This window comes from Pteropus medius, unplaced genomic scaffold, assembly GCF_902729225.1.
Source record: "Pteropus medius unplaced genomic scaffold, Ma_sr-lr_union100, whole genome shotgun sequence".
Classification (NCBI taxonomy): Eukaryota; Metazoa; Chordata; class Mammalia; order Chiroptera; family Pteropodidae; genus Pteropus; species Pteropus medius.
In genome coordinates, this window is record NW_024353908.1 from 10740355 (window position 1) to 10760393 (window position 20039).

Genomic DNA, 20039 nt, shown 5'->3' on the forward strand with positions numbered 1-20039 from the left:
CAGTCCTTGGAGATGGTTGCAATTATTTTTGTATCCATTTTAATAGATAAAGAAACTGAGTCTCAGAGAGGTTAATTGACTTGCCTGAGGTTCTATAGCTGGCTAGTCAATAGTATTCCTACTCTGTCTTGACTTCAGAATTCTCTGTTCTGGACCAGGACTTCGCATATGTGGCTCGTGTATGAATTACCAGGGGATCTGGTAATTCATACAGAAGATTCTGATTCAACAGGCTTAAGGCAGGGGCCTAAGATTCTGCATTTCTAACAAGCTCCCAGATGATGTTGATGCTGCTGGTCCAGGGACCACACTTTGAATAACAGTGGTCTGTATAGTGTTGGGAAACTACCGCCTTCAGACCAAGTCCGACACTTCTCCTGTTTTCTATGGCTCACAAGCTAAGGGTGGTTTTTAAATTTTTGATGGGTGGGAAAAAATCAAAAGAGTAATATTTTATGACATATGAAAATTATATGGAATTCAAATTTCAGTGCCCATAAATAAAGTGTTGTTTCAACATAGTCACTGCTATTCATTTACATATTGTCTAGTGGTTTTCCTGCTACAGCAATAGAGTCGAGTAGTCGCAACAGACTATATGGCCAACAAAGCCAAAAACATTTACTGTCTTACCCTTTAAAGAATATATTGGCCAACCCCTGGTCTCTACCACTATCTAGGAGAATATGCAAATAGATTCTCTTAGTTTTAGAAGGAAGGAATCTGAGAACCTTTTGGAATCAAGGCTCGAGGAAACAACCATTCCAACTTGGATGAGAGCAGTGCTAAAATCAAAAGCAACCAAAGAATGAGGGAACGGACAGACCAAAGCCATTTCTAAAGTGCATGGGGAGATGAGGCTTGCAAGACCAGATCAATGAGCTGCCAGTGGAGTCTAAGCTCCTTGTAATCCCTTTAACCATTCAGCTTTGCTGATAAACGTAGATTTGACTCTAGCATTAAAAGGGGGGGCTTTCAGACCAGCCTCCTGGAGTTGCACTTTCATGAGCAGATGACATGGAAAGCCCAGAGCAGTGGTAGCTTTGTGAGGTCATTTCAATTATGCAGAGCAGTTTGTCTCCAGACAATGGCTGCCTCTCCAGGCAGGATGCTTTGGCACTGTGCAGTAGCTCCAGAAGCAGCACTCACTGGGTCAGCCAAGACTGCACCTTGAAAAGCATCTTTCCTTAGTTGCCCTGCCAATTGTGTTGATTGATGACTGGGGCAGTAATTTGGGGAGATGCTGGCCTGATTTCCTTTAGTGGGTTGTGATTTGGCTAAGAAATGGGTTCCCACCAATTATTTTGCTTGGGGAGGAAAAACACTCTGTCTTAGTCATGTGATATGCCAATAAAAGGCTGGGTGGCGGGGTTGGGGAAGGGGCAGTGGTGCATGTGTGTGCACACAGATGCACTTAAGACTTATGCCTGAAATCCCCAAGGTAGGGAAAGATACTTAGCAGCTAAGAAGGTTGCTGGTCGACTCATCTTATGTCATTGGTATTTGATAATATGCCTGATAGAAGCTGAAACACTTTAATTGGGTTTTTCTCTTGAAGAAACATATCAGTTCATTCCAATGTATCTGTATTGTCTCTGATTTTAAAATAAGACATGGCTATTATAAAAGATTTAAAAGTCACATGCATGCAACATACATAATGCAGAGAAGAAAACCCTTAATTATACTTTTGAGAGCAAGGGTCAGCAAATTACAGACAATGGGATAAAATCAGCCTGCTACCTGTTTTTGTACAGCCTACTAGCTAAGAATAAGTTTCACATTTTTAAATGGTTGGAAAAAAATCGAAAGAATAACATTTTGTGGCACATAAAAATTATGCGAAATTTAAATTTTAAGTCCATAAATAAAGTTTTAATGGAACACAGCCATGCCCATTCATTTAGTATCATCTGTGGCTGCTTTTGCTATAGCAGAATTGAATCATTAAGACAGCCCTCATGGTCCACAAAACTTGTAGTTTATACTCTCTGGTGCAGAAACAGCTAGAGATATATGTTGTTTATGTCTTGGTGTTTATTTCCTCAGATTTATTCAAATTATGATTTATCAGCAAGATTTTATAGAAAATATATATTCTGCATTTGGTCTTCTGTAGCTTTTTCATACTTAGAAATACTTTTTTGTCATCTTTACATTTCAGGCAAAAAGATGTAATACACTTACTAGCTTTTTGAGTCCAGTGTATGGATTTTCTATTCATGACCGTTTAGGTGGTTTTCCATTGTTCCTTATTATATACTATATGACAATAGTTTTTCTCATGCTACAACATGCCTATATGGAGCTCTTGTCAGACTGTGCTCCAAAAACATGGTGCCAACATTCACTCCAACTCTTCAAAAAATTTGAGTATATTTGTGTGTTCTTTGGCCTGAAACTTTGAAACATCTCAGCTTGTATGGCAACCTCATAATTAATCCTTGTTTAGTTGCCCCAAGTGACAATTTGTACCTGGTGAACAGTAAGACAACACAGAGCATTGATGTCAGCCATGTCAGTCATCTCTTTTTCAAAATACATTTTGTGTTTAATTCTGAAAGTGATACCCACATTCTGTTGAAAAGTTGTCATTCAACCTTACATTTCTGTTGTTTAAAGTTGGTGGGATGAGGGGAAATCTAATAAATTTGTTATTTTGTGGCCTCTTGGTTCAAGAAGCTGGAAGGTTATCCTTGAACTCTACGATTAATGAGTACCCAGAGGGAATTCCCTGTGGACAGAGGGACCATTCCCTAAAGAGAATGATTTCCAGGTCATTGAGCATTTTGAGATCAAAAGGATTCTACCTGCTTTGTGTATGGGAGTTATCTCTGGGAAGAAATATTTATTTCCAGGCAGTGTCATAAGAACTTCCAGGAAGCTTGCAAGGGCTTATGTGGGAGCATTAGAGCAAGTGATTAAAGCGACAGGCTTTGAAGACATTTTGCTGGTATCATAGTTTAGGTTCTGCCTCTTACTGATTATTCTTGGGAAAGTGACTTAATCTTTCTGAGCCTTTCTTGGTTTTCTCATCTGAATAATGGGAATATTATTAAGTTATGAGAATGTTATGAGGATTGAATGGAATAATGCATGTACCTCTCTGTGCATGGGCTTCTTATACGTTTGTGGTTGCAAGAAGGTTTAATAGAAACAAGAGATAAGAAGTAAGAAGGCCTGGTTCACAGCCCTGGAGACTGTAGATTCAATGACAGAAAACACAGACCACTTTCCCATCACGAGCCATAACCTGTCATTGTTTAACGGGAGTGATGATTCTTGTCTTAGGGACTTAGCTTAGAGGAGATAGTAGAGTCCTCTCTTATGTGGGGGTTCAGATTCTAAGGGAAAGAGACTTCCTGATGGAAAACAGATTCCTAAAGCTTATCACATACTCACTTGCTGCCATATACACTTTAGATGAAATATAGAATTGGATTCTATACCCTCGACAATCAATTGTTTGTAAAAACAATTTGCAAACTCTAACAAGAAGACAACATTTAAACTGTGCCCCTGGGATCAGTTTGTATAAAAACAGGCCTTTTTTGTGCCTTGTACCCACCAACTGGACCATGAATATTTATATCCAAGATGAAAACCATACATCATCAAGGCAATACTTAATCTATTTACCCAAGCCTGCTTAATAAGTATGAGGTTTCGTGGCTTCCCGTGTGCTATGCTAAACACTTTCATTTACATGATCACCAGTCCTTAAGCAGATGCTTCCTCTTCTAAGATATGAAAGACAAAGATGTTTATACAGTATCTGAACCCAAGATCATATTCTGGAAACTCCTGAGACTTCTCTTCTGGGCTGTACTTATTTTTTTTTTTGACAATATACGGGATTTAAAATTGTAATTAATTGTCAACAATTGATATTTTGTGTAAAATACCACATTTGGAGTTTTCTTTGGAATAATGAAAATTTATGACCACTTTGGGCTTATGTTCTTTCCTTCTTTTTAGCTAGAACACATATGTTCAGCTTTTCCACAGTCCCCAGCATTCCCTATTGTACACCTGGTCTGCCTCCCTCGTTTGTATTACTATAGACATTTGATTTTGAGACTACTGATGCGAGGAAACAAGTTAATGCACATGACTGGAAGGATGATATGAATGACAATAAAGTTATTGCCACTTGGCAGGGACAACTGTGCTGAGCAAGTCGTCAAAGCCACTAAATTCTTCCTATGTGGGAGGTACTCTTCAGGAGGAGATATTATTGACCTGCTGTGTGCTTGGCATCACCTCGTGTTATCCTCAGAACAATTCTCTGAGGCATGTATTTTATATTCAACTTTTTAAATATGAGGAAACTGAGACCCAAGGTGGTTAGGTAACATGCTTTAGGTCACACGAGTAATAAGTAGTGGAGTCAGGATTTGACATTAAGTCTTCAGAACTCGAGATCACAAGTTCTTTAACCAAGAGAGTGTTTAACTCTGGGATTTTGACTCTCCTGGTTTAAATATAAAACTATACCTTGGGGAAAAACAGTCTTGCATTCTCAGTGGCCTAGGAATAAGATCTAACCGTGCCTAACTATTGTCTACAATGAAAAATGTCTGAAGAAGCCTTGGGCTAGTTGGTTCATTTGAGGCTGGGGTCTTAAAGGTGAAACTCCTATAAAATCAGAGTGTATGGTGTCCAGCTTATCGGGGTATCTGAAAGGTGAGAAATTGAATCACATACAATGTGATTTCCATTAGGAGGCTACTGGCAATTTTCTAATCAGATTTGCAACAGTAAAGGAGGCTCTATTCAGCTCGTTTATGGCTTTGGTGTTACATTGAACAATCTGGCTAGTTTGCGGAGGGCAGAGGTTGTTTTCAGAAATGTCATTTGCATGTTTCTTAGAGGAAACCTCCACAAAAGGCATCAGTCAAGGAGGGGAGTCGATAGTGAATCCCTTCATCAGCCAGCATTAAGTCAACAAGCCGAAAATAAACAACATGGTCATTTTTGGACCAGTGCTTTTTAGCTTATGTTCCCCAGGGCTTTACTGGTTTTGACACCATGTTTCAAAACAGACACAAGCACATTTGACCGTTGGAAAGCATTTAATGAGAGTGTTATTTGATTTTCACGTTTGGTAAACCACTTGGTGATGCAGAAACTGCTTTCGCGATTCTTAAAAACTGGCTTATTATGTGTACATGTAACACCCAGAGCGAGTCTTCTAAGTTTAAGTGCTAAGGAATTAGGCCTCCAGGGGACTTATTAAAAGAATGCAGGTGTTTTCTTTCTTCAACACATTATGAAATTTCTCTGCTAATATAATTTCTCAAAGTCTTTTGTTCCCAATCAGGTACCCAGGCATGTTCTTGTCATTTGCATCTTTGATGACTCTGCCTTTAGAGCTTCTCCAGCAACTTAGTGACTTGTTTGGAAATCATGGCAGGCTCTTTTCATCTTTATGAAGCCAAAAATTTGGAGACAATAGATAACTGGGGACATCTCTATCATCTTAGGTCTGGAATATTCGAAGCCACAGGAAGGACACATAAATGTTTTTCTGGGTTCTGGGAGGCAGAACGATTTAATAAATGTTTCCAACCACTAGGCATCTTGGATAATTTTTGTTATTAAATTTTCAAAATTCAAGTGATAGCAGCATTTTAAGGCAGGTTTACTTCTTAATTTAAATTAGTTTTGATCAAATCGTTAGATGATAAATGTACAGTGTAGACAGCTTGGAAAATTTGATTTGGAAAGTCAGGGTGATTTTTTTTAATAAAGCTTAAGCCCATCACCTGAAAAGGAGTAAATACTCTTAGGCTGTGATTTTCATCTAATCTGCTTCCTTTTCTTAAGAGTTTTACACAGTTGTGTTAGTTTTCCATAGTCATTGAAACAAATGAGTATAAAGTAGGTGGCGTCAAAAAAACAGAAATTTATTCTCATACAGTTCTGAAGACTAGAAGTCCAAAATCAAGGTGTCAGCAGGGTTATTTTCCTCTGGAGGCTGTGAGAGAGAATCCATTCCATGCCCCTGTCTTAGCTTTTGGTGGCTTCTGGTACTCCTTGGCATTCTTGGCTTGTAAATGTATTACTCCCATCTCTGTCTGTGTCATCGTTTGATATTCTCCCTGTGTGTCTGTCCCTTTCACTGCTCTTATAAAGACTTGTTATTGGATTTAGGCCCTCCCTAATCCAGAGTGATTGCATTTCAAAATCCTCAATTACATCTGCACAGCCACCCCTTTTTCCAAATAGATCACATTTAGAGGTTCCAGGTGGCTGTCTCTTTTGGGGGACCACTACTCAACCCATTATAATCATTATAGTAATAAAGCATTTATGCTTTTATACTCTTAATCAGAAAGCCCCAACTAGGGCTTTTAAATGTATTATTTGTAAAATTACAGTGGCATGGGAGGGCTGGGCCTTGTCTTTGGGGCATCCTTGTTAGGAATACACTTTACTTGTCTTTTCTAGGCATACTTAAATGCTTGCAACAGGAAGAGATTGTACAAGCTGCTATTAGTGGATGGAATTTGCTACCCATGTTGATGAATTCAGCTGTTTGAATCAGTTGACCCCCAGGTCACCCTATGAAGCCCATCCATCTTCTTTTAGCTTTTGTTGGGCCTTGCCAGAGTGATGTATAGGAAATGAACTGGTATTCTGTGGACAGTTATTTGCAGGAAGAGCTTTTTGCCCTGGGGCCTTTTAATTAATGTCTAGGTTATATAATTGATTCACTTTCAAAAGCAAAAAAAAAAAAAGTCTTCTTTGGAAAAAGAGCTTCTTCATAATCCTAGAAATGGATCCTGTCTCCACAAACTCCTGCCAGAGCTAACTTGCTCTGCCCCCTCTGCTCCGTAAACACAACCAGAAGTATGACATTGATGGTACTTCCCCATTCCCTGATTTCTGTTAGATCCAGCATGAACGGATCTAGGCTTTTCAGAATAGGTTACCTGAAATAAAACGAAAGTGGAGTATGATTTTTTTTTTCATTATCATCATCATCATATTAGCTTTCATTAATCGAACATTTATAATATGCCAGGAATATTAGATTCTAAGCATGTTTCTTGTATTCTCTTATTTAATTATTGAGGCCCTTTATGAGATAACTACCATTATACACATTGGTTTCATGAAGAAACTGAGGTGAGGCAAGTTTGAGTTATTTCCCCAAGGTCACACAGCTAGTTAGTATTGAAACCAAGTTTAGATCTTAGGACTCTGACTATAATTTGGGCTCTTAAACACTATATAATATTCCTGGCTCTGGAGGGATCTTATATATTCTAAATAGTGGTTGGGCTGTCCCTCTGCCCCCTAAAGTATCCCATTCATTAGATCTCAGTTGGCCCTTAGAATTTACATCTAGTAAATGAGATGCTGCTGATGCTCCAGAGAACTGGTCTAGGGAACAGGGTTTGGGAACTGCTGGTCAACACCGTTGTCCAGCCCTCCAGGACTTGATAGTGACATCAGGGAGATCAGATAGACATGATTTAAATGATCGTCCATTTCAGCAGTCCACAAGCTTTCTTATTACTACAAAATGATTTAGATTACTGTTAAAAGTTTGGTATTGATGCGGAAGGCTGGCAGTTTAGATTGGAAAGAGAGCCCCACTCACCACTTAAGCTTTAGTATATTCTTGGTGGTCTCCTCTTTCCTATTACTTAAAGCAGCAATCCCCAACCTTTTTTGGCATCTGAGACTGGTGCCCCTATGAGAATCTAATGCCTGATGATCTGAGGTGGAGCTGAGGTGGTGACGCTAGCGTGGGGAGCGGCTGCAAATACAGATGAAACTTTGCCCGCTTGCACCTCACCTCCTGCTGTGTGGCCGGTTCCTAATAGGCCACAGACCAGTATCCGTTTGTGGCCCAGGTTGGGGACCCTTGACTTAGAGGACATGAATTTAATAAAATGGTTTTAAAACTCTTTCATCGACTGGAAAGTAGTCCCAACCAAGGTCTGGTATCTGTGAAAATGACTAAAGATGATTAATGCAAGGTTCTCACTCCACCAGATAGTAAAATACATTGTAAGACCACAGAAGTGAAAACAGTATGGTACTGGAGCAGGAGTAGATACCTGTGATAGGCCAGAACACCTCAGAAACTAGACGGACATCATTATGGCACAGTGGTATTTGTGACATGTGACATGTGACATGTAAAAGCAGTGGAGGAAATATTCAATAAATGGTTCCAGGACAAGCAGCTTTCTGAAAATTTGGAATCAAAAGTGATTAATCCACAACTTTAAGCAAATTAAATTTTATTGTGGGTGAATGCTTTTACAAATTTGGAAAGTAAAAGACATAACTAAATTCAAATATTTCCCCTTTCTTTTTCTCTCCCTCACTCTCTGCCCTCTAGCCACATTGGCCACCTTACTGGTCTCCAAACTCAGCAGGCATATTGTCACGTCATGGTACTTGCCCTTGCTGGGACCTCTCTCAGGACTGGCTTCCCCAGATGTCCACAAGGTTTGTTCTCTTAACTTCCCTCCTGGCTTCTCCTCCAGTGTCATTTCTTCAGAGCAGCGTTCACTGATCATCCTAAAATAATACTCCAATCTCTCTTTTCCCTTCTCTTCTCTTACATTTTTTTCAGCGCACTTATCACTACCTGCAGTGTATTATATTTTTAATGGATTATCTGGATTTTGTTCTGCCCAGAATTATTACTTCAGCCTACACCAGAATTTCAACTTCACAAAGATATTTTATTTCATGTCTCTTATGTTCAATTCCCCAACACCCAGAAAAATACCTGGCGCATAGCAAAAATCCCGACAGGATTTCCTGAATAAATGAATAAATGAACGGGTGATAAGAAACTCAGAAGTCATAAAGGAAGATGGAATTTTTTTAACATGAATAACTTAATTAAAATTGCCAAATGACAAATTGAGAAAATTATTTAGAACACATATAGACAGAGACCTACTTTTTTAAAATATGAAAAACAGCTCTAACTAATAAGAAAAATAGAAACAGGAAACAACTCATTAGAAAATTGGGCAAAGGATCTCATCAGGCAGATGTATGAAAAGGTATCTTTTGCTTTCTTAATGATGTTGTCATTTCTAATATTTCTGTTTATTTGTGAGTCCAGTATAAATAGCTGTTCGAAAATATATTTGCGTAGAATGGTGGAGTCTGTGTTTAATGATCTATAGCATCTCTTTTCCTAGGAATTATTAAAATAGTTTGCATACTCTTTTATTTTGGGCTAAGCTTTGTTTAATTCATGAAGGCAGTTAAAAGACCTCTTAGGATTCCATTAGGATTTGGAAATGTCCATGGGTATAAATATCCATAGCAGTCGATAGTGTGATTTAAAAGATGACAGAAAAACAACAACTATAAAATTACAACATCTACAACATCAAAAATCACTTCTATATCTAGGGACGTGGGCATTTCATTTGGCCACTCATGGTTCCATTTCTGTTTTCTTGTCACAATGACTTGGGAGTGCTGCTATGGTCATTTAGTGGGCTGGGGACAGGGATGTTAAACATTCTGCAGTCTGTGAGACTGGGCCATCACACTGAAGGTATCCTGTCCCAAATGCCAAGGGCATTCTCACCCACTGGGAAGCTAGGAAAGGTGTTGCAAGCAGCAAATGCCTTTGAGAGGTGCATAGTACACTTCTAATGTTAGGAAACTTGCTTCTCTGGACCTCAGTCTCCCTCATCTGTAGATTGGGAGAGATAGGTGCTAGAATCGGGAAGGGCCCCATCGTCGTTAACACAATGTGGTAGCATTACTAGGACTTTCCTGCTGAAGTAGCCAACTGAGGAGATTTTGGCAAGAAGAAATTTAAGAGAACAGAACAGAAGTTCTTCTCTCAATCTCCTTGCTGGATAAACTCCAAATCTCCATTTCTTTTATAAAACATCCAGTTAGTAGGCTCCTCTTCAGTATGCTCTCAATCTTCTGATCCCTCTAGCTGTGTTGTAGAGTTGTATATTTCCCTAGAGTGAGTTTGTTTGTTTCTAAGCTTGTTTATACCCATATGCACGCTACTGTAATTATATAAGTTATCTTCAGAAACCCATGAAATATAATGCAAAAAGAAAGTTGTTATTTCTATGAAACTAAGCTGAATGCTTGAAAATGCTCATAATGAATACTAAAAGCAAGTAAATTGAGTTAGTTTCTGGGCAAAACAGTTATAAATGATTGAGAATGAGGTAGAAATTATAAAAGGACCTAGATTTTTTTGACACATCTTTAAGTTCTGACAGTGCTCTAAAAAAAAAAAGAAAAACTAAACTGGAAATTGAAGAAGATGCTTCTAGGTGTTTTATTTGTGAAATATAAGGTACTGTGACCTGGAAACCCATATGCAAAATCCCCTCTCCCACTATAGATGAATGTATGATTATATATTTCAAGAAAAAAATTAAGATATGCCTGTATCATTATTTCATGATTTCTTAATGTGATAGACACTGCTGGTTGTCCCTACTTCTATTGTATACTTCTTCCTTAGAAGTATAACCTTCAAAGTATTGTCTGACACATAGCATGAGAATTAAGACATTATTTACCAGCCCTCCTTGCTCCTAGGGTTTGCTATTTGACTAAGTTCTAGTCAAAGGCATATAATTAAAAATAGTAAGTAGAATTTCTGAGAAGTGCTTTTCAAGGGAAAGCATGCATCTTTGTTTCCCTTCTTCCAGCTCACTGCAATGTGGATGTGGTACTTGGACCTCAAGCAGCTAAATCGGACCACGCGGTAGAAACCTTGTGTTGAGGAAAACAGAGCAAGACAGGCAGTGCCTGGGTCCCTGGTGACCATAGAGATACCACTGTAGCCTTGGACCGCATAACTCCAGACGGTATTTACATGAGAGAGAGATTAATTTCTATCTCATTTAGGTCACTATTATTTTGAATTTTCAGTCATTCACAGCCAACTTTTATTCCAACTGGACTACAGATGTTGATTGTATTGGGTAAGAGAAGCTCTATTTTACTGGCTACTGCCCAAGGGTCAATAATTAATTTTGACTATTTCAACAGACTTACTTGTATGGTCTTTTCTAGCAGTAGGATACGCACTGTGTTCTCAGTGGCTGAAAATCCAAAATTTTTCTTTTACTTTCAGGAGTTCTTGCTAAGTGTGCTCTTCCAGAATATACTGTTCTGAGGCAGGGGTGACTCTATCTGAAACCTTGACTTTTCATAAGTTATTAGAGTAAATTGAATTACATGTGGTAATTATAGATATTAAAGAGAGTACATTTTTCCTATTGTTCAACTTCTCTTGAATCTGCATCCTTATCTATCGAGGAATAACCTGGAACGTTTTAGGAATGTCATCATGCAGCACTGATTTCATCCTTTGAAAAAGTGCATATGCTGTTTTGGAATGCATTTAGAACTGCTCGTTTAGGATTAAAGGCTATAGAATGAAGGAATACGATTAATCCCTTTGATAGCCCCTATCATTTTGCCAGCAGACTAAGTAGAGAGATTGGGTTCACATTACATACGGGGAGAAGTATGCCATAGTGCTACTGTATGTGAGTGTGGGCAAAGAGTGAACCCTTATCGCCTTCGTGTGAACAGAAAATGGCATGTGCCTTTTTAACCTCTTAATTAAATAATCACCATCCAAAAACTTCCCTTGCTAGAAAGTCTGCCTTGGTGGTGGTATCCCAGGATAGTTTTGTGTGAAAATTTTTAAGCTGGAATTACCTTTTTGATGGTTATTCCTGAACAGCTTTTTCAAATTATCTGAGAAGAATGTTAAATTGACAATAATAAATGTCTGAGAAAAAATTGGATGACGTTTTGGGGTCAAGTTTTTATAAGCAAGAGGGACACAGTATGGAACTGATTTATAAAAAGCTTAGGGGAAATTTATTCATTCAAGAATATTGTGTGCCTACCATGGCCTCATATGCCTTGACCTACAGTAAAAATGATATAAATGTATATATTTTAAATTAGCTGGATATCCTTCTTTGATACATATATATACATATAGGTATGCATGCATGTTATATATATGTTGGTATGAATGTGTATGTGTGCATGCATGTATATATATGTACATATGTTTTTGTTTTTTTCACACAAATGCTGGCATACACAGGTACTTCCTTTTTGTCACTTAATAGGTCTTGGCGTGCTGTTAATATCAGCATATATAAATACTTTTAAAAAAAGACCATGTAATATTCTATTATATAGCTGTACCATAATATATTTTACCAGTTTTCCTCTTATCATTTAGGATGTTTAAAATTTCTGGTTATTGCAAATGGTGCTTCTTATGTGCAGATCATCATTGCCTTTATGTGTGAAAATATCTAGGATAAATTCCTAGAAGTAGATTCAAAAGGTATATACATTTTAATTAGGTGAATTTTACTAAATGGAAAAAATAATTGGTTTCCAAAGATGTATACATATAGATCTATTAATGTGTATGAGTGTAGAAGACTAATTTTAAATGGCTAAGCATTTAACTTCAACAAACTTTTTGGAATGCCATTTTAATGTATTTTCCATTGTGGTAGAATATACATAACTGGAATGCCATTTTTAATCATTGCTTTGATTTGCCAACCTCACATGTTTGCAAAACCACTAAATTGGATTTAACCTCCTGGTACTAAGATATTAAATAATTTTATCCTGATAGTCTCCATGGGAATAAGACAAACCATTCTTATTGTACATAGAGACTGACGTGCTGTCAACATTCAGCTGCTGATATTACACATAGTACTGAATTCTGGTGTGTCAAAATGTGTGTTTGCGTTCTGACACAAGGAAGGGTGGAAAGAGGCAGAGAGCTGGATGTTAACAATCTTGGCACTGGTCTGCCCTGCTGCTATTATTTTCATCTCATCTCTGGGTCTTGATTTATACTTTTGTAAAAATCATGGGGTTAAGTAAATTAGGGAATACACTCTCCAGAAATGTTTTTGTTTTTGTTTTTCTTTTTCAAATTAAATCTTGAACCCAGTTTGAAAATCACAGGTTAACTGTGCCTGGAAATATTTTCTTCTCTCCATCTCCCCCATGTCATTGTTTTACTCCAAACCACTATTATTTCTTTCATCAACAGTTGTCCTTATCTCCTAGTAGATCTTCCTACTTCCACCTTTTCACCCCTCTAATCCATTTTCCAAACAGCACTCGGATACAAAGAAGTAGTTCTTATGGAATATTGAGCAGATTGATAAAATATGTATAAGGCATAAACAGTAGTGATGCAATGGACACCTGTGAGCCTACCACCTGGCTTTATGAAAAAGAACCTTGTTATTTCTAATTCTGTCCTCTTTCCTCTTCAGAATTAGGTGTTTATCACACCTTTGCTTTGCTTACTAGTTTTCTACAAGCGTGTCCCCTAGTGGTATTTCGTTTGCTTCTGCAGTTGTTTTTTGGGGGTACATGTACAAGACCTTCTCTGAAGCATGGATCCAGGAGTGGCCTTGCCAAGTCGTGGGGAGTATACCTAGAACTTTACTAGCTTAGCGTAGCGTATGTTGTTTTCCAAACAGGTTCGTGTCAGTTTGTTCTCTTGTCAGCAGGTAGGTTCCGCTTGTTCTCATCGTTGCTCATGCTTGGTTATGTCACATCTCTCCTTAGTTTTTCGTACATGTGGCTTCCTCTGCCTGGAATGTCTTTTCCCATCTATCCCAGCACTGGCTGTTTCTCCTCTCATCCTCCAGCTCTCTGTTCACATGCCACCTTCTCAGAACACTTTTCCCTTGTCCCAAGACTGTAAGCTCCGCAAGGGCAAGGCCCATGTCTGTCGTTTCATCGTTGTATTCCTCAGGACCTAGCATCGTGTCTGGCTCATCGTTGGTGCTCTGAAAATAGACGATGAAATGAGTAAGTGGCTGAGTGAGTCAAGTCCTTTTCGGTCTAAAGTCCCCTAGTCCAGTAAAATGAAATCAAGATATGAGAAAGTTAAAGGGAGCCACTCATTGTTTGCCTCTGGCTTCAAGGCCATTTCATGAAGGACACGACATCAGAAGACCTTCTTTGAAGGAGTGTAGATGCAAAGCTTCTCTAAGTGGAGCAGAACATTTCTAACACCAACACTAAAATGATGTCTTTTTGAAATAAATGAATAAATAGAGCATAAATAAGTGGAAGTTGTAAATATGTTTGCCTTCAAAGAAAGGTGAGTGGAGGTGCTCTTCCCCAAGAGAATTAACCTATGTTCCAGCCAGCATTATGCAGACAAAAAAATAAATAAATAAAGTGATTTCAGAAAGAGAGGCCTCGGGACGTTTTACTCGAGAGCCCTGATTCCCAGTGGGGACATCCAGGTTTGCTTGTGGATGTTTTTGTTTGTTTGTTTGTTTGTTTTCTGCTTGCACTCCGTGGGGATTGAATTTGTTTAGTCCTTAGTTACGGTAGCACATTGCTTCTGAGCTAAGCATGTTCGAGCTGAGCAGTGCAGCTGCAGGCCTTGACCGACTGGGTAGGGTTGGCATGCCATTGTTGGAAATTAAGGCAAGTTGGTCCCCAGACTGCTATCCATAAAGAATGAAATCTGTTACATGGATTCACTGACAGCCAACAAAGCACTTTCTCATACATAATCTTATCAAATTGAAATGGGAGGGAATGAATAGGCGCCCAGTGTTCCTGTGAAACCCCAGCGGCAGGAACACCACATGGTGGGTTGATAATAGGCTCAGGCTGGAAGTTTGCTTATTGACTAGCTCTGTAAATGTGAGCATGTCACTTAGCTTTTCTATGACTTTGTTTCTTCATCTGTATAATGGGAATAACACGTTTCCAGTGAGGAAAAATGGGATTATGAAGGATAAACATCTGGCATAGTGTCTGGCACATGGAAAGATCTTGAATTTTTTTCTTCTAAGGAATTGTTATCCTTATTTTATACACAAGGGAATGAGGGATACACAAGGAGCTTGACTTACTAGAGTATAGAATTGAAACCGGGCCCGTATCCCAGATCTGGGGACTTTGTGCCACTGTTCTTTGGACCCTCTACTCTCTCAGAATAGCTCAGAAATCTCAAGCCTCTCTTAATTAAACCTTTCTATAAAGGGGCTACTCTTATTTTAAAAAGGTTTTACAAGTCTTTCTTTTTTGTTCCAGTACTTTTTGAGTCACTTATGATTTAAAATGAGAGGATTAAGACAGAGCAACTGGCAGCAGCCTGTAGGTACAAAGGACTTGGAAGATTGTTAAAAAGGAAGCAGGAAATGAGAAGGAGGGATTGCTGCCAGAGCATCACCCCCCAGAATGCCAGCCTGTTGGGAAAAGAGGCTTGGAGGGGCTCTCTGTGGTCCTTGTTTCCATGTTGACGTGTAAGACCTTTTCTAAGCTAAGAGGAAGTGCCTTTTTTGTGAAAAGTCAGCTTAGTGTGAAAAGGATGGGTAGGCTGACTTGTGATAATTAGTGACCCAGTGAAGCAGAAATATCCCCTCTGATGCTGCTTGCTCCCCACCAGCCCTGACCTATTCCTGACATCCTTCTAGAACAGTGTTTCTTAACCCAGCGGCCTGTGGATCAACTTAAGAGCACCCTGAACTTGGATGGGGAAAATCATATGTCTTTGTTTCTATTAACCCGTATTTGAACTTTAACATTTCCCTCAATTATGAATGGAGGTGACAAACCACAGTAATTGCATTAACAATACCTGTGGCTTTGTCACCAATCAAAATCCCAGATGTTTTTATATCACATGAAAGTCATGGAAAGTCATCTTGAAATATTGTTTACTTAGAGAAATTATGCTGCTTAGAAATTATAGTAGTTACTAGACTTGCTGCTGGATCTATGTGTATGTTCATAAATATATTATTACCTTATATACTAAGTTATATGTTATAACAAATGTAAAACATTTTTAACATATGTAGTTTACATTTATTACTATATAATATATATAACATGTCATATAACATATACTATACACTGAGTTATATGATACATACTGTATATACTTACATATAAGGATATAAATTGCTATATCAAATTTAAAAATTTTAATAGCTATATTTTAATGTAACTAAATTCCTTTAAAATCTGGTATGTTTTATTTATTCATTTTACTTTGGGGAGGGGTTCATGGGCTTCACCATGTGCCCAAAAGTTGTGTAAGTCACAGAAGAGGTAAAAAATTGCTGACACTTTTTCTGGGGGGAGGAGAGAGGAGATGGAGGAGGAAGAGGTGCTACCACACGTATTTTTGTTGTCTCTCTTTAGATCTGTGAACACAGTAGAACTGATAGTTTGGGGCAAGTTTGGCTTTTCTTAACTACACCATTTAGTCTATTTTTAAATCAAACGTCACTTTTCACAAAGAGATGGATTTTGCTGTTCAGAGACTTATCCCCCTGACTGAAGTGTTTTGTGAAGCAATTTTTTCTCTGATTCTCTTAGAATGGTGTCAAAAGGAGGATCTCCAGAAGCAAGTTGAGCTTAGTGTGTTCCTGCCGTCCCTCCTGTTCAATGACAAGCACATCGCACATACATGAGCATGCCCTTTTGCTTCCGTCTCTCTTCCCTTCGCTGCATGAGGAACACTTTCTCCAACCCCCCGTACCCTTCCCCGCCCCCACACACACTCCACTCAGTGTTTGGAGAGGAGAGAAGGCTAAACCAGAACATATCCAGGCCCCACCGAGAACACTTTAGGAAACTGCTGGGTGTCGTGATCTGTTCACTTGGAAAGGGACCGGGCCTGATAGCTCCCTCTTCTTCTGGGCGGTGCTGTTTAGGACAGAGCTTCCCAAAGCCAGCCATTTATGTGCCGCCTTGTGCAATATCTAGGTACCTTCCCTCTTGCTGAGATGCAGTTTTGTGTAGTGGCTCTGCTTAAGCGGCCGGGGTTCCTGTCTCAGTTCCATCTTGGCAGCTGTATGTCTTTGGGCAAGTTATTTAACCTCTCTAAGCCTCAGTGTCAGTTTCTTCATCTGTAAAATGGAGATCAGAAGAGTACTTACCTTACAGGTTTGCTAAGAGCATTAATACACGTAAGTAAATTAACACGTGAAGTGCTAAGAGCACAGTAAGAGCTGGCTATCAAAATTAGTGATTGTTGACTTAATTTTTTTTTTTAAATTGACTTTTAAAAATCAAAATGAATTTAATTTAGAAAGGAAACTAGTAGATAATAGGAGGGAGGAAAAGACAAGAGTAAAACTGGAAGAAGCAGGATTTCAGAAAGAAAGGGCTGAACTCCAAAGACAGGGAGTAGAAATTCCTGAGCCAGGGAAAAATGGGATGGTGAGTCTGGTGCCTCATTGCAAGTGAGGTCGTGGGAACAGGAGAGGGCTATTAGGACCTTGGTCTGTGGGGATCCAGATCTGGGGCCAGGGCAGGTCAGGTTGGGTTAGGGATGAAAGAGGAAAGGAGTAGAAGCTGGGTGACAGAAAGGCTGTGACAAGGAGAGGCAAGATGGAGGCTGAAGGGATCGGGAGGCTGCAGAGAGGCATAGGGCTGGGGCTAAGATAAAGAGGTAGAGGGGCAGTGGTTAAGGCCTGGAATCTGGATTGAGGTATAGGTATCCAAAGGTATATATAATGAAGTCTCTTCCAGTGGAAATGCATACATGAAAACATTTTTACACACTTTTTATTGAAGTATTACATAAATAGATAAAAGTGCACAAATATGAGTACAACTTGAAAAATTTCCCCAACTGAACACTCAAGACCCAACCCAGATCAAGAAACAGCATCAACTAGCCTTTCTACATTCAGCGGTCCCACAGTGACATGTGTACAGTTCAGAGACATTGTCGGAATGAGGGCCAAGGTGAGATTCGTTCGGTACAGAAGTACCCACGGTATCCATTGTTCCTTGTTGAGCCCTCCCCCTTGCCAGTGCACCGGACACAGGACCGCCATAACTATGACATCATCAAACTGGATAACAGAGGTCGCTCCGCCCAGAAGACTCCCTGAAACCCCACCTCCCCCAACTTGCGGCCCCACCCAAGCCACATCCAGGTGTATCCTCAGCAAGTCAGGTGCTCTTTGCTGAGCAGCGCCTACACTTACACTGGAGGCAGCTGGCCTCGGTTTCTGGTGTGGCCTTTTGAGGCAACTATAGGCATAACATCTGTGGATTGCTTGCTGAATCTTAACAGGTGGCCTCGGAGGGGCAGAGGCTTGGGCTAAATTTGGCCTACAGCTGAACCCCCTCTCAGGACTGTGCCACTGGACACCTACTTCACAAATCCACACTAATAAGACTGGGAGACTTAGGAGCTTTGCTTAGTACATAGAAACAGACATGGGAAGGCAGCCAAAATGAGAAGACAAAGAAGCAGAAACCATACAAGAGAAGAGAACAGAGATCCAGATATAATGGAGTCAAGTAATCTAACAGATGCAGAGTTCAAAACACTGGTTATAAAGATGCTAAATGAACTTATGGGAAGTGTAGATAAATTCAGTGAGAACTTCAACAAAGAGATAAAAAGCATAAAAATGAAGATGCAAATGATAAAAGGGAACCAGTCTGAAATGAAGAACACATTATCTGAGATGAGAAGTTTATTAAATGGAATAAACAAAGTGAATAAAGAAGAAGATCAAATGCCCTATCTAGGGGACAGGAAAGCCAGTCAGGACACTCAAATAGAATGGCAAGAAAAAACATGCTGGGACTCTAAAAATAATTTAAGGAGGCTATGGGACATTATTAAGCTCCAAATATTCATCTGATCGTGTAACTGAAGAAAATCAAGATGTTGAACAGCTGTTTAAAAGAAACGATGGAAAACTTCCCTAACCTGGTGAAGGAAATGGACATAAAACCCCAGGAAGCTCAGAGAATTCCAAAACTCAGGGATCCAAAGAGGCCCACACCAAGACACATCATAATTAAAATGCCAAAGGTTTAAAACAGAAAGAATATTAAAAGCAGCAAGAGAAAAACAATTACTTATAAGAGAAAATCCATAAGACTGGCAGCTGATTTCTCAAAAGAAACTATGCGGGACAGAAGGGCTTGGCAAAAAATATTCGACAGGATGAAGACCCAGGATATACAACCAAGAATAATTTATCCAGCAAAGCTATAATTTAGAGTTGAAGGACAGATAAAGAGTTTTCCATACACAAATAAGCTAAAGGAATTTATCAATTATCACTACCAAGCCAGTATTACAGGAAATGTTGGAGGGACTACTTTAAGAAGAAAAACATGTATCAAAAACAGGAATAAAGAATCTTAGCAACTACATTCTTATCAATAAGTACCTCAAATAGAAGAGAATTAAGTGCTCCAACTAACAGATAGAGTGGATGAATGGAAAGGAAAACAAGACCCCTACCTGTTGCCTCTAAGAGACTCACTTCAGATTAGAAGACACACACAGACTAAAATGAAGGGGATGGAAAAAGATATTGCTTTGATGGACCTAGAAGGTATTTAAGTCAGACAGTGAAAGATAAACACAATATGATTTCACTTACATGTGCAATCTAAGGAATAAAAGGAACAGACTAATCAAAAAGAGACTCACAAATATAGTGGACAATTTGGTGATGGACAGAGGGGAGACGGATTTGGGGGCTGGAAGAATGGGGTGAATGGTTAAAGAAGTACAAATTAGTAGCTGATGGATGAAGTACAAATTAGTAGCTGATGGATGGTCACGGGGTGGGGAGCATGGCATAGGGAATGCAATTAGCATTAATACGTTGGCTAGGTGGAGGGTCAGGGGAGGGAGGGAGCAATTGGGAAGATCGTTTTACAAACTACATAGATGTCTAACCAATGTACTGTATACTTGAAATTAATTAAAATAAAATTTTAAAAAGAATGCAAAGGAAACAAATGTTTTCTGAGTCCCTACTTTGTGGCAGCTTCTGAGCTAGGTGCTTAATGAGCACTGTCCCTTCACTCCCAAAGAGTGATACTGAGTCTCAGAGTTCAGCACTTGGGCCAAACATGCTGCTAGTACATGTCAGAACCAGTGTTCAAATCCAGGTCCACCTGGTCTGAAACTCTGGAACAAGTTGCTTTATTTTGCTGATCTTTATTGCTTCACCAGTACATGAGAACAATGCTATTTA

The 20039-nt window shown here is 39.1% G+C and overlaps 1 protein-coding gene across 7 annotated transcripts in view; it reads left to right on the top strand.

The window, feature by feature from the left end:
* The window catches only part of LOC120593716 (uncharacterized), a 29326-nt gene that overhangs the window by 5339 nt on the left and 3948 nt on the right, over positions 1 to 20039 (top strand). For 2 of the 7 annotated variants that reach the window (XR_005650423.1, XR_005650422.1), the window contains exon 3: positions 10680 to 14217. The exons of 1 other annotated variant lie outside the window; for it this stretch is intronic. Coding sequence is in view for 2 of the 6 variants with exons in the window: in XM_039851594.1 (XP_039707528.1) it covers positions 8363 to 8472; positions 10680 to 10753 (184 nt within the window). In the remaining 4 variants the exon portion in view is untranslated. Of the gene's footprint in view, positions 1 to 8362; positions 14218 to 20039 lie in introns of those variants that run through there. 4 more of the 7 variants (XR_005650420.1, XM_039851594.1, XR_005650421.1 and 1 more) reach the window with 4 other exon arrangements.